At 32.3% G+C, this 16,199-nt stretch overlaps 1 protein-coding gene across 1 annotated transcript in view; it reads right to left on the bottom strand.

Annotated features, from left to right (window-relative positions):
* Positions 1-347: 347 nt before the first annotated feature.
* The window catches only part of LOC129989201 (uncharacterized), an 80,195-nt gene continuing 64,343 nt past the window's right edge, over positions 348-16,199 (bottom strand). The window contains exons 28-33 of the mRNA XM_056097616.1: positions 15,817-15,999; positions 14,633-14,773; positions 12,051-12,233; positions 10,509-10,649; positions 5,996-6,178; positions 348-4,379 (exon numbers count right to left, since the gene is read on the bottom strand). Of these exons, the coding sequence (XP_055953591.1) occupies positions 4,210-4,379; positions 5,996-6,178; positions 10,509-10,649; positions 12,051-12,233; positions 14,633-14,773; positions 15,817-15,999 (1,001 nt within the window). The 3' untranslated portion in view covers positions 348-4,209. The remainder of the gene's footprint in view (positions 4,380-5,995; positions 6,179-10,508; positions 10,650-12,050; positions 12,234-14,632; positions 14,774-15,816; positions 16,000-16,199) is intronic.

Below are 16,199 nucleotides of genomic sequence, written 5' to 3'. Positions count from 1 at the left end.
TTTATCAGGAGAAATATAGTAAAATTTTGCACTAAACCTATCCAATCTCGCAAGAAGTTGTAAAAATTGGATTTGAAGGGGAACCATGATATCAAAAACTGTAAAAATAAAATTTGGAGCGTAACCATGTTATCAAAAAAATATAAAAATGAAATGTGGGGAGTCATCACGATATCAGAAATAGTAAAAATCTATCAAATGATGGAACCTTTCAACTGAATGGAAATATCCGATTATTTTCACTGTTTATCTGAAACGCGCTATATTTTGCAAGGGAAGAAAACTCCGTTGGTTTCAAATAAAACACTTTTTTTTAACTCATTTAAAAAAATAATACACAAGCATACTTTTACAGAAATAACAAATTTTAATGTCACAAAAGAAGATGAGATATAATGAGAATACATTTGCAACCGAATTAAAAATATCCATTCTCCATCAAGCATAAAATAATATTGTGACGATCATTGTTTCTATTCAAAGAGTGATAACAGGATCTGAATGTTCCGTGTAAAATTAAATTGTATTTTGAATAATAGTGCTTTTTTACAGCCATCTCCCTTTTGAAAGCTACGGCGTAGAATGGCATCAACTGATTGAAATTTTCGTCATCGTAATGCAGTAGACTCCCATTATGATGAGCCTCATTGTGGAATGGTGGACGCTGTCTATAGAAATATTTAGAACCTTTGGCACAGGAATGAATTAATATTGAGATCCTTTAGCGGATCTCAATATTTATTCATTCGGAAACTGTGCTTCGAATTAAATGTGCATAACAAAGACACAAAGTAAAAGGTATAAACTTAGACACTTAGAAGACCGAGAAAAGTTAATTAAACATAGATCATTGAAACAAACAGCGAGTTTTCTTTTTTTTTTTTTTAAATGTCACACTATTCAATATATATATCATTTTTTATGTGCATCCCTTAAATGGCAGAAAATTTTAAACGGTTCGTACATAAAATGAAACCCAAGAATTAATGAATATTTCCTAAGTAAAATCAGGATTTTAACAATACAGTATTGCTTTTCAAATCAGCCTATTTTAATGATCAAGAATACAAAAAAGGAGTTTCATCCGAATATTTTTCAAACGCTTTAAATAGTGCAAAAGTAAGGAGTACACTTGTATTAATCTATATTAGGCGTTTTATTTCTATAAAGTGAAGTTAGCATTCATTTTTTACAGCTTTAACAAGTTCAAAATTTGATAAATGAAACGAATTTTAATTAAAACCCAACGTATATTACCAAAATAATTTTAAAATATGGATGTTATATTTTTTATTCTGACAATAGACAAAAAAAAATACAATTATTTTCATCTTTGAAAAATATATATATATTTTTCAAAATATATTAAAACACTTACAATAGAGCTTTTTAAAACAAATACACCGTTTCTAAAATTTCCAAAAGCTTAATAAATGTTGGCATATTTTGACATTAAATTTGAATCTGAAGAATAAAAAGTAGTTTTTTTTAAAACTTTACAACACAATTAAATCCTTGAAAGATTGGTTTGACCTAATTCTATCTACAGACACCCAGTTACAAATATTCGGGCAATATTTTTCTCCTAACTACGCAATCCGCTTTAATCTAATAACTGAAATATGTTCTAAAGCTCCATCGAATGGTTTATTTTAGACACCCATCACTCACAACACACATGAAATTGAGTTTACACTCATTTCCTGCAATTGTAAGATCGAATCTTTAGTTGTTACAGAAAATACTACTAAAATAACGTTCTCTATTTCGCGCGCCTGAAAGGTTCACTCTTTAGAAAACCTCTTTAATGATATCTTTTAGCTGATTTCTGGGCTAAAAACTTGTAACAAGTGGTAACGCTGACGTCATTGGCGGTATTTTTAGGTATACCGACATAAAAGTACGCCAAGGCAAAATGTAGTTGTATCATGAAGGCGCCAAGTCACCAGGTATATCGACACCAGTTCGTTCATTCCTGCCTTACTATATCCGAAACTGCGCGACGAAAAATCTTAGCGATGAAAAGGCAGAATAAACACCGTGTAGGTTTAAAGTTCAAGAATTTGTGAGATCGACGAAAGTTTGATATCGTTACTCATCATTTCCCAGAAAATGCCCACTCGTATCTGCCATGTGGAAAGGATTTTGGAGACCCTTTTTGAGAAGGATAGATCGATTTTGAGAAGACAACACAGTATAATATTCCTAAATTTTAAACAGATGGCATTTTGAGTTTCAAAGACGCACTCATCTTCTTGGACTAAGCGTCGGGAACAGACATTCGAAAGGAGGACAGAACCCTACTGAAATGCAAACGCACATTATCTTCAGGTTCGGTTCATCTAGGAAAACGGAAGCTAAGCGAGCCATTAATGGCATCAATATTTTCTTTTGAGAAATATCTCTCACCAATTATGTAAATCTACCCTTCGAGGAAAATTTCAAAGAGTTGATAAGAATGCACGTCAAATCATTCTAAATTCTACCCCAAGATTTCGAATTGGCCAAATGTGCAATTAAAAGAGAGGGCTCCAATTATGCGAAATGATGGGCTATTATGTTAATATGATTTTTACAACATATTTGCAATTTATCAAAATAAACTTCAAAGTTATTAAAATGTTCGATTTGTTCATTTTTAATCCCTATCTGAACTCATTAATGTCTTATAAATAGTAAAGCAGTGTTGTGACTTTGCATTATTACGAAAACCATTAAACTACAGAAGATGAATAGATTTTTTATACCCATTTTGGAATTTTAATATTACGTTTTCAGTTTATGTACGAAACCGTGTTTTACATTCGATTTTTTTTCGTCACAAAATTCTGCTCCAGAAGTTTCTCTCAAATATCATTAAAAAAATCTGGACTCTGCAATTCAGAATTTGTAAAATAAACGATTCTATTACATTAATTTTTTTACCTTTTCTAAATAACTATGGCTTGATCCGCTTATACTGCTTTTGCGTGCGTGCATTTCGAATCTGCAAGCATTATTTTGGCCAAGAGTCAATCGAACGAAATTCCCCCGCTGGTATACAGTAGATGAATGTTTTCAGGAATATAAACACACTCTCACAATCAAACTATGGATAGCTCAAGAAAATAATTGTGTAGAATCATGTTAATTCAGTTTATTTTTATCCTTAAGCCATGCCATTACGAAGGAAAGGAAAATAAAATTATTGAATCTATTTTAAGGGTTTGGGCAATGAAGTAGAGTTGTTTCAGGGGAAAATCTAAAATGACAGAAATTTTAATTCTAATTCCCCGAAGAAAGAGTTTTATGGCAAAATCATTCCTATCTCAAAAAACTTTCGAATTCCAAAGCATTGTGACAACGACTAAGTTCACGTAAAAAGACCGAAAATGGCTACTAACGAAAAATAAAATAGACACGGAAGCTTCATAAATATGTTAATTATCACACATTCAAAAAAAAAACACTTCTTATAAAACTTTACATTTCAATAATTTAAAAAAAATCAAGATGTTTTTTCCCATTTCATAAATTTTAATATAAAGTAATAAATTTTCCCTTCATCTTCCAATTTAACAAAAAAAAAAAAAAAATGTATGCACTTTTATTGAACCTGATCCGCATTATAATAATAACGATAGAATTTTATAATTACTTTTTCATTCATTTTCGTATACATTAGAACATTTTAAATTTTGCGCACTTTTATATTCTCAACAACTATACACTGTTTTAGTATTTTCGAAACTTAATTATAACCTGACCTGTTTGATTTAATAAAATATTGATTCCACACAAGGGCGGCACCTGGAGGTGAATTTAAGGTAACGGGATATTCCAGTATATGGAAGACGCTAATAAAATCTCTTTAAGACCGGAAAGTCGATAATTATTTGAAAATCTGCTTCTTAGAAAACTAATGAAAGTGAATTTTTGACTAAAGTTTTTGATACTAAGCCCACGATCGAGAAAGGAACGATTCCTCTGCATGTCTGAGCAATTTATACAAATAGAATACCCCACTATCTATCGGTATTTTAAAGAGGTCACGATAAGGAGAGTCTACTTCCGTAGCTGCCAATTTTTCGAAAGCCACTATTTACAGCGTGGTTTCACGCGTTCGGGGAAGACGAGATGAGAAGTGATGCGAGAGATGAGACGAGGAATGCGGTGAAATCGGGAACTTTATCACACATTTCGAACAGGGGGCCGACTGGCTGATTCGGGCTAGCTCTGCTTCTCCACCATCGGCTCGAACAAGAACTTGAGGAAGCACGTGTACTGCACGAACACCGCACCCATCGCAATAATCGAAAACATGAAGAGGTTCAGTTCTCGAGTTCTGTAGCGGTTTTTCTTCAACCAGTTCACAACTTCGTTTGTGTCTGTCAGATTTCCTGAAAAATGAAGACCCTTTCATTAATAACATTACGAACAAATGCGCTGAGAATGTTTTCTGAATATTTTATTGTTCATCTTATGAATGCTTAACATTTAACAGTAAAAAGATGGGTCATTTTTTAAAACAGACATTTTTTATTCAGAATTTGTCACACATTGAATACATGCTAAAATAGGAGTAAATGAATATATATTTCAATGATTTAAAAATAGAAACATTCCAAATTTAACTAGAACTTATTTTTAGATCCTTTTATTTATTTTGATGTGTTTCGTATGAATGAAGATGAAATGTTTTTAAACATTTTTCCACCCGCAACATTATGTACCCACTTTTTAAAGCATTGTACGCTTGTGCGCTCTGATGAAGATATACTGTTTTAAAATTTCATAGCGCAATGATCCATTCATGGGTTCATTCTAATTAAGAATGGATTCCGCTTGAGACGATGCCATCTGATATTGAATTAGATTAGAAATCGACTCAATATTTCAAAAAAAGTAGAATAAAAGTTTTAAAATGGACTCTTTCATTAACCTTGCTAAATGTAGAAAATATTTTTTTTTAATTAAACACTTGGAATAACAATAGATAGCGAAAAAAAAAAAAAAACCCGAAAATTTTCATTATAACAATCATCATAAAATTAATTAATTTTATTAAATATCAAAACATTTACCGAAGAAAAAACAAAAATACCTACGTACAGAATTTACAAACATATAAGAAATGATTCTAATGTGAAACCGTTTCCAGCGATTTTCAACTTTAAAATAGGAAGGAAAATGTTTCTGGAATAATAATATGCAGAAAGGTATTATGTATGAAAAAAAACCACATGAATTATGTATGAAACACAGTAGATGAGAATGCATTTATAAAAATCTAATAAAAATAATTCAGTTAAAATTTAATTTTTAGACTTTCTTAAAACACGTTGTGAATTTTACAGGATGTGCCCGTGACGCCATGATGAGTTTTTTTTTAACTATACGATGCAAATAATGACTGCAAAATTATCTACAAATATTATTTGAATATTATAGCGATTGTAGATAAGTTACGCTGTGCATTCCCATTTTAATGAATTTAGTGAATGGAGATCCCCCTGTGATCCCATTGCATGCAATGTGCTAAATGCAAATTTGCAAAATGTACTATCAAAAAATTCAAAGCAATTAGGAAAGACAACAGGGAAAAAACTACTAAAATAGGAAATATAAGGTAAATGCTGTATTAGCTGCTATTTTCTTTGTCTCGAATAGAATGTATCGCCATATTCTTGAACAATAGGTCTATATTTTATGTATAAATAAAAAAATTTTTACATACTTTTATATTCATATATTTTGTACTGCATTCGTTTCTTCACACCATTGTAGTAAAAAGGATGACAATGAAAAATGTATAAGTATTGACATTTGTTAAAATATTGCATTTCTATAAATCTTGAGAGTCTTCGTCGATCCCCATGGCACCGCAACAAAGCCAAGAACCTGCCGGCGGTGAACCCCGTGGCATCCAATGCCTTAATGTTTACTCAACAAAAACTGAGTAGCTACTAACATGAAAACAGTAAGAAAGCCACTAAAACTAAATAAAAAAACGTACCGTGATATATTGCTGGAAACCTTTTTCTGAAATATGTGAGTGAAGGTAGATTTTTCACGCCATATTTCCTGGCATAGCGTGGATCCTTTATTTTGACGAACAGAATATCCAGCTCGTCGATGTCGTCGTCGATGGTCTCCAGAGAATGAAGAGCTTCCTCGCACGCGGGGCAGTCTGCGTCGTCTGAAACAACAAAAGACCGCTCAGTGGAAAGTAACAAGGCGAGATAAAATGATAATAATAAATAAGAGAAAATAGTCTGCTACTAAAACAAAGTATCAAAATTGTGATGCTATAAATTTAATCCTTTGATGTCAAATGTCAGGTAACAACCGCTCAAGTTCTTTTATTTTAAAAGGGACTGAATCGAGCTTTGATCATTTAAAACAGCACCGCAAAAACCATCAAAAGTTTCCTAAGTATGGAAATGAAGACAAAGGATAAGTCACTGATCTGAGGATTCGCTCAAATAGTTGTTGCAAAGATTAGAATCGGCAAAAATCTGAAATGGAAGTGAAGCAATATTCTCATATTCAAATCTCTAACTCCATTTTTTATAATCCATTGAATTAAAATAAATGGATTCGTTTAAGTACAATTTCAGAAAAATTAAATACATTTTTCAAAAACCCTTAAATTCATTAGCATAGTAACTAAAGCAACGAGTCATTCATTACATAATTTTTTGCGAAATCAATGCTTTCAAAGTTCGTTCTCAAAGTCCGGGTCAGGTATACAGAGGCACACAGCATTTTTGTAAAAAGTCGGAAGCGTTCAATATGTATTCCATTCGCATCTATCGATCCAAGTTAATGGGATGCGAGGGCAACACAACATGAAAAAAAAATTATGAACAAAAACACGCAACATGCCTATCAACAAACAAAAGAATAAAGAAAATACTGATAAAAAATAAAGCTAGAACAAAAATTAATATAGATTAGAAAAATTTTTCAGCAAGAAATTTACAATAAAATGCGATAAGAATGCCCAAATAATGCAAAAACAAAGTTGGTTGGGAGCGCTGTAAGGACTTTTCAAGACTGAATGAAGCAAAAGAAAAAGGTGACATGAAGAAATACAGATTTCATAGACCACAAAAATTCCGTTGCATGACTCATAATGTTGCACAGGATAGATGGCAGCCCGAACAACAAACTTAACTTCGGAGTAAAATATTCAAAGTTGAATTTGAAAAGGTATATTACAATTTTCATTTATTGTTTGCTACTCAGGCAGCTAGATTTTTTGAGATATTGTAAGCTTGTATTCTTATAAGTATGTTTTGTACGTTTCATCTAAGGTATATTTTTCTTCTGCTTGATTCATGGTTTCAGATTGTCTCTTCTAGTTTTCGAATTCATGCTCTCATGCAAAAGTGCTGCTTTCTATTTGCGTGTCGCGTGCTCAAAAGCCTCTCGTGACATCTTCTACAAAAAGCAATATTTCGATAGTTTTCAAGATGAAAGGAGTAATGAAATGTTTTGGAAAAGCAAATATCATTTCAACTCATGTGCATCTTTCATCGCACATTCACATTTCAGCAGCAAAATTCCAAGTATGTGATAACCAAGAGTGGGAATTAACTGCTTTTTTTTTTTTTGAATTTCAGATTCCCTACTTTAAATTATATAACATTGAGGTAGGAAAAAATCTGGAATTCCTATTCAAGGACAAAAGCAATGACTGATTATTGTAAAAAGGAGACAATGTTGGTTCTATTGGATAACATTAAAAATCCGTTTCAGAAGCCTTAAAGAATAAAAAAAACCCAGCCCTTCTTACATAAATAGAATGCAGAAGTTTTCCCACAATAAGATTAAAACGGTTTATCCTAACAGTGTATATTTTTTTAAAAATTTTGTAAAAAATATTCTTGGACTTAATATTTACAATTCTTTTTTACAAATGTACAGTGGGCTACAAAATTGAGTATACATCTTAGAAACTTAGAGACTTTTTGCAATTACAAATTAAATATTGCTTTAAGATGATTGAAATTTTTACCTTATATACTTTAGTCTATGCTTTGTCGTAATATACTAATAAAATTGTTACGTTTATTTATTTTTTAAGAAAAAAAATAAAAGATCTGAGACGAGAGGAAAAACAACACCACAAAAATAAGTATACACCTTTATTAATTTCCTTTTAACGTACAAATTAATATTTTGTTGCACAACCTTTTGCTTGAATCTTCTGGGCATAGATTCTACTAGTGTTTTAGTGGTTTCAACAGAAATTTTAGCCCATTCTTCTCTCAGAACCGTCTTGAGAACTTCCTTGCTTGCGATTTCGTGCTCATGTACAGCTTTCTCTAATTGCGACCACAAATTTTCGATGACGTTTAGGTCTGGAGACTGGGTTGGAGTGTGTAATTGCTTCCTGTAATGCTACAGCAAGTATAACTTCACAATCTTCGCTGTATGCTTGGGATCGTTGTCCTGCTGGAATTTGAAGCTTGACCCAAGCCGCAACTTACTGGCACTTTTTTTCAAGTTATCATTTAAAATCCCCAAATATACATGTTTGTCCATAATACCATCAATAAAAGCAAGCTCTCCAACTCCTCCAGCCGACATACAACCCCAAACGAGGACAGATCCACCTGCGAACTTGACTGTCTTAATGGTGTTTTTAGATGCCAGTGCTTTCCCAGCTTCTCTCCATATTTTAAATCGTCCATTGCTTCCGTAAAGATTAAACTTACTTTCATCAGAAAATATTACAGTGTTCCAGAAAGAAATAGGCTTTAAACGATGTTCTTTGGTGAAAATCACTCTCTTGTCTATTCACATACTTGATGAGTGGCTTTCGTATTGGTGTACGGCCATGAAACCCATACTGGGGAAGGGTACGTCGAATTGTTTCAACTGAGATCTTTTTCCCGATTGTAGAGGACATCGATAAAGCTAGTTTAGAGGCACTGACCCTCGGATCTTTCTTTACTGAGTGAATGATCTTCCTCTTCGCTGTAGTACTCAGTATTTCTTTATGTCCTCTTCCAGGAATATTGGCCACAGATCCAGGTTTTTTATACTTCTGTAGTATTTTTTGGACACAACCGTGAGTTACACCAATCAACGAAACGATTTCTCGAAGAGATTTGCCCTCTTTCGACCATTTTACAACCAATAAACGTTCAGATTCAGTAGTTTCTCTACGAGAGCTCATTTTACGATTTTTAATGAGAAAAAATACTATTTCAAAGCGTTGAAGTGCAATAGCACGTGTTATAAGCAGCAGCTATTCCAGAAACTCTTCAAAGAAAATTTGGAACTAAAAAAAGTGGTGGCAAAATTTACAAATATAAGAAGTGTTTACTCAATTTCGTGGCATGGTTTTCTATCTTTTCTTCGAATCGCTTAACTTTTTTCGTAATAAATAAGTTAACTATAGAATTGTGTTATTATAGGATGGTAAAGCAGAGGTTAAAGTATCTAGGATAAAAAAAAATTATCTATTTTAAATCAATATTTAATTTGTAATTGGAAGAAGTCTAAAAGTTTTAGAGGTGTATACTCAATTTTGTGGCTCACTGTATAAATTGGAAAAAATATGGATTTTTCATGAGCCGGACGTAAAAATTCGATTTCTTCATCATATTCAAAAGAAAAGTGGAAAAAAGGGTGTTTTTTATTGGATAAGAAAAGCTATAAAGCAACAATTTTTTTGTAGAGGTTTATGAAATGATTTGCTTGAAAGTTTGCAGATAGCTTAAGAAATACTTTACCTAGTTCCTGAACTGAAAACGTAAGCTGTATTTCTATTCACTCTTTAAACATGAGGGTTCAATTTAAAACTAACTTTACATTTTCAATTTTTTTTGCATTGTGAAGCCTTAAAAGCAACTAAAGAACATTTCTAAATGGATGGATTACTTAATCTCTAGTGCAGGAGCTCAGAACATATTTAGAAGTTATTATATCAAATTTGAATAAAAAATAAGCTATGAATTTCAATTTATGAGGTTTTTCGTAAGTAAATTCCACCAAAGATTAGAATTTAAAAAAAAAAAGACGAATTAAAACGCATATAAATGCAAGTATAAAAATGTGTGTAACGTCCGAAAAATGAATTTGGAAACAAAATTCAAACGGTTCTTATAAAGAAACGGTTCAAATATTAAATAAAAAAATTCATATTTTTGCAAATGAATGACGTTTTAAAGTAGTCACTAGCTTAGTATATATAACCCAAACAACTATAATATGACTTTTACTCATTTATTGAATTATTTGTAAGCAATTAATCAGTGTAAATATTTTGAGGAGCCAAAGGTAAAAATATATTTAAAACTAGCACTCGACAAAGTTCCGAACGCAAGAAGGTAATAGATATCTATCTGCAGTTACAGAGCTTATATAGGGACAAACTTTTTTTCTCTTTTATTTATACGACTGAAGAGAAGGAAAATTCGAGTCAAATGGGTGATTATTTTGAGATAGATCGTGTCAAAAATATTTCAGAAAGATTTCATTGAATATAAAAAGTTAAGAAAAATTGTACTTACAGAAAAAGATGGTGATGAAGTCGTTTTCCTGTAACAGTTTGTCCAGCATTTTCCGACTCACTTCTTCAATCTCATTCCTAAGCTCGATCATATCCTGGCTGGTCAACCAGTCCAGCACACCTTCCGGATCGGACAGGGATCCTGCAGGAGGACAAAACAGGACGGGTTTGATATGCGTCATGCAAACGGTAATTTTAAAAAAGTATTTCAAAAATCAACATTTAATTTTTTGTCTTGATATAAAATTTTTCTTAAAAAATTCCAAGTTTGCAGAAGAATTAAATTTTCCGAACTAAACTAAAAATACTGTAGGAAATTTCGTTTTAATACAAAAATCAAGGAAAATAGGATAAAATCATCCATCGGATATCTTATAATCATTTAGCGACAAGCCTTTTTTAAAGAGTCAGTCTAAAATGCACTTGAATAAGACTAGTTGAAGAAACTTCAAGCACTTAGTCTCTTCGTATGGAAAAAAAATGAAAATATGAGATTCTTGCATTAAAAAGATGATAGAAAATGACTCCAGATTTTATTAAAAGCTACAAAAGCTGCCTTATTGGGGAGTTTTCAATATTAAAAGCTTTGATTCTATACATTTATCATGTCTAGTTTGAAGTTAGTTTTCTGTTACTTTAATGTTTAAAATTAATTTTTCTCAAAAAACAGCGTAAGAAAAAGATTTTTATTAAATTTAATGGATTTTAAAATTCACTGTGATCCAATGCTGTTACGCAGGAAAAAAATATGGAGATTTTGGTTTGGTTTGGTTATATTAACGTCCCGTTTGAAGCAACACTAGGGCTATTTTGGGACGGACCTCGTAATTTTGAACCACGGTCAGATGACGAGGACGACACCTGAGCTGGCACCCCCCTCTCCACACCACACCATACCACACCAACGGGAAGCCGTTTGGTATGACGGATTTAACGTGCAACAGACCCCCTTACACGACGGTTCTTCGGTGGAATCGGGTCACGAACCTGAAACCCTCCAGTTCCGAAGCCGAGACCTTACCACCGGGCCACCGCGGCCCCCCCCCCCAAAAAAAAATATAGAGAATTTGATAAATTAAACGATTTCTTGCAATTTCAAATATAGGAAATAATTCGAGGAATTTTCTTTTACCAATCAATTTTTAGCCCTTAATAACTTTATTTCGTTTTCGAAATTTAACATTAAACATAGTATACTATCTTTAATGACTCTTTATTTAGTAGCCAATATTGCTAACATAGATAGATTTATTTTAAAAGATATAAAAATGCTTGAGAAATAAAATCGCGAATTTCATTAGTTCAACTTTTAAATATTCTTACATACCTTTGTATTTCTGTTTGTTCATAAATAAACACGAAATAATTTATCTTCAAAAATAATTTGAATACCTTAAATCTAAAGTTTTATTTTCCACATCTAGCAATTGGATACGGTTTGAAATATCATTCAACATCTCAATATATGTGGAAAGTGATTATAAATTAGCTGAATGAAGCTGTCTTCCGAAATATTTCAGAAATTCGTAAGTCAATTCATTACCTTCGTAAAACGCTGGCACCCCCTTGCGGAAGTAGGCGAGGGTGGGAACACTGTGTACGCCCCACTGCACCCCAGCAGTGGGCTCTTTCACTTTTACGAACTTCACGCCGAACAGATTGGCCTCCTCGTCGATTTCCTCAAGGTCCTTCAGGATATCCAAGCATACCTCGCACTCCTCCTCGTCTGGAACAACGCAAACATCAAGAGATTCACAGACGCATTTGAAAGACAGAAGTTGTTAACCCTCTGTTAGGCACGATAAGTTTTGTTTAGTATTTTGCTTTTATCTGTATATAATGCATTGCCAAGTTATTTGTAATGTTTGAATCGCATTCATTACGAAATGATCCACACTTTATTATTCAGGTTTAACTGCAATTTCAGTCTGCGCATTCTTAAGAATAAAAGTTCAGAAAGAAAGTTAGCGTTTTAGCATGATGAGAGAGAGAGTAGGCTGAAGTTTTGCCCTGGGCACCGCTTTATGTAGGAATGTCACTGCTCACAAAATTTAATGTTGTATTTTGGACTCATAATGGTCATTGTCAAGGTCTTATGTTGGTGTTTTCTTTCAATAACGGCAGTCCTCTTTCAAAGACTTGTTATGACAGGCAAATAAGGAAAGCCTGTGCTTCCCCCCCCCCTAAATATTCAGCCGAGGAATTCCTTCTGGATTCTTATGTCGACTGTAGAGGAAATTTCACAGCACTCGTTTCTAGATTATAGAAACTGTCCAGCTATCATGCTGATAAATAGTAAAATTTCCTTTCGAATTTTCTGAAACCCTCATGTTAACATCTTAGGATGTTATACTACAATCATTTGCTGCATCGCATTACAGCGACTCCCAGTCGAATATTAAAGAATTTTTTTAAATAGTAAACTGACTTGATATGCAAAATATAATTTGCTAATACTCAATGTGATGCAGTTACGATTTAGCTACATATTTAGATAGCATGCGGCGTAGGAAGAATGGTTATAAAAAAAAGACAACAAGAATGCAGTTGACTGATATCTTCACCTTGAAAGGTTTGAAAAACCTCGAAAATTAACTGTTTTTCATTATTATTTATAAATTTTGTTAATCTATTTATTGTAACTCAAATCGCTTTTGGTGACCCGTTGGTTTGGCAGGAAGATAGGTTATATTTGTTTCGTTTTTTTATAACTCCAGGATTCCGCCAAATTGTCTAACATTAAAGCCCTGTTATTTAAATTTTCAGTGTCAATTTCTGTTTATAGTACGGGTGAACAGAAATTTTTAAATCAAATTCTAAACGGGGTAATCCTCCTACATCATAGCACTAGGGAACACGTAAATATCCGGTTCTTTCTATCTTTTAAATTTCGCGATATTCAATTTCTTATTTGTTTTTGTAATTATTTCTTATTTGTTTTCTTATAGTTAAAATCAATTTCTTATTCGTTTTTGCAAAAACACAGATATTAAATGGAATCCTTTTTCCTTCGCTTTTAACAATGATGGAAAATCACGCAACCGAAAATTTGATAAAATAATGAAAATAGTTTGAATTTCTGGGCTAACATAATCTTTTATTTGAAATGAGGCAAAAAAAAATTGTTTTTAAAAAAGTACCAAAATTCAGCAAAAATTTCACTATAGTAAATTGGTACCATTAAAAAGACCCATTTTTAAAATCTCGAAAAGTATTTGTATTTTTGTGTAATACTATTTTCGGAAGTTATCGAGGAAAAATGGCAAAAATGAGCTGAATTTTGAATTAGTTAGAATTTTAATTAAAATACTAAAAAAAAAAAAAAAAAAATCTCTTCAAGGTGTGCATTTCTACCTTTCAAGATATACACGTGCCAAATTTGGTCATTGAAGATCGAACGATCTGACTTATAGAGCACCAACGCAAACATATAAACACGCACATTTGTTCTTTATTAATAATATAGATTAGCTATGCAATATTGAACTTCTTAATAGAAATAAAAAAGGTTTTATTTATCAAAATTGAACGATACATTCCGATAACTAACTTTCATTTCATTTATATCCTTTATCTTCAAATCCACACACACAATCTGGATAGAGACGAAATGATAATACATTGCAATTACCTGCATTAGAAATAAACGATACGTCATTATTGCAGTTTATACGAAATTACGAGAAGGATGTTCCATCTATTCCAACAGTGAAAATACTATTCATTTTTATCATTAAACTATTTATTTTTATCATTGAACAAAATTTTCTATTTGATTAGAGGATCATTTTCCTAACTGAATAGTAGATTATTTCCTGATATTTTTCTTCTTTTTCTCGCACATCAAATTATGAGCGCTATTAAGATCCATTACAAAAACTTTATCCGCGACTTTACAATATTTAGTGAGTTAATAATTCAATAGCAAATAATCTTTTTTCGATTAAAGTTTCAATCAAATTATGGAATATACATAATATTAAAACAGTGTAGAAAGAATAGAAAATTTACTGCAGTTCCATTAAAGAAGCGGAAATATACATTTCTTCTTAACTTTCCACTAAATTATTAAACAGAAACTCCTATTAAAAACAAAGCATTCCAGATTCTTAATGCCGTACTCACAGAAGTACACTGCGATCAACTGGTGTTTTTCGACCAGCTTTTCCAGCATCTTCCCGTTCACTTCCTCGATGTCATCTGGTAATTCCAACGTGTTCTCGCTTAAAATCCAATCCAGTACGGCTTCTTCGTTCAGCAGATCGCCTTACAATGAAAAAGATTATTATTCCACAGTACGAAACAAGTGAATATATAAATTAGTAAATTTAGGAAAGATATATGCGGAACTAAATTACTAAGAAAATTACTTAATCACAAATAATTTTATAAAAATTTGCACAAAAAATAAAAAATAAAAATTTGGATAAGAGACTTAAAGAATTTTATAAAAATTTGGACAAGAAAATATTCCTTTGTTTCCAACACACACTCACAAAAAGTGATGAATTCTTCCCCTCTTTCAGTGCTAAAACACTATAAAAATTTTAACATGAGAGATAAAAAGACTTCAGATACGCTGAGTTATAAGTGAACAATATCTCCGCTCGCTATCGTGTATACTCTTTCTTATTCAATTATCTGGTTTCTTTAAATTCGCAAAAATTATTACATTACCTTAAAACAATGTTGCAGCTTCCCTTTTCATTATTAAAATAATATTAACATAATTGATCAAGATTATCAAGATCAGGCATAAAATTTTTATTATGCCGATAGTATTTATAACATCCCATCTACGACCCATTACTCGAGCTTTCAAAATAATAATAAAAAAATTCAACTGTTTATTGAATCCCTTTCAGCTTTATATAGCAATTGCCGGTAACTCATAATATTAATTATTCCCAATTTCCTTTTGATAAGGAAATTGGGAATGGCTAGCAATGATGATGTTTAAAATAAGTGTAATTAGGAACACTGTATTTTGAGGAACAACTACATTTGTTAGGAGTAAAAAAAATTGTCCAAATTATTTAAACTCAAATAACAAATGAATAAGGAGGCCCATTTATGTCCGTTTCATTTGATAGTTAGAAGAACATTCTTCCCTCTTTTACTGAGTGATAATGATTTTTCATTGGCAATTACTGCTGCATTATTACCATGAGGCACTGCCATTTAAAAATACTACGATTACTATTTTTCTTTATGTTAAATCGACATTTACTGATGAAACTTTTAAAGAAACCACAAACAGTGACTTGTACTCTAGAGTTTGAATCTTAGAATGCGAGAGTGACAAGCACCTTTATAGACGAGAGGTCTTTCGTTCCTGAAGAAAATGAGAGCGGGGAACTGCTTGACGCCATAACGCCTGGCGATGCTGCTGTCCTGCGTCTTGACCATCTGGATGCCGTACTCGTCCGTGAAGCCATCGATGTTCTCCAGTTCCTCCAGTACTTTCTCCGACATTTTGTTTTGGGGCTTATCTGCAGGAAAAAAGGAGTCAGTAATGCAGCAATGTCGGAAAGGAACGATGGAATGACTTTACCTTATTACCCAATGCATCTAATTATTAAGTAAAAATACACATTTTTTTATATGCATTTCAGCGTAAGCACTCTTACTCCCTCGACAGAAGGCAGTCTTACACCGTGCCTTGTGGACCGTCTCCGGTGTCTTCGCAACA

Source organism: Argiope bruennichi, chromosome 1 (genome assembly GCF_947563725.1).
Source record: "Argiope bruennichi chromosome 1, qqArgBrue1.1, whole genome shotgun sequence".
NCBI lineage: Eukaryota > Metazoa > Arthropoda > Arachnida > Araneae > Araneidae > Argiope > Argiope bruennichi.
The sequence above is the reverse complement of the archived record's forward strand: the minus strand, read 5'-3'. Positions and strand labels throughout refer to the sequence as shown.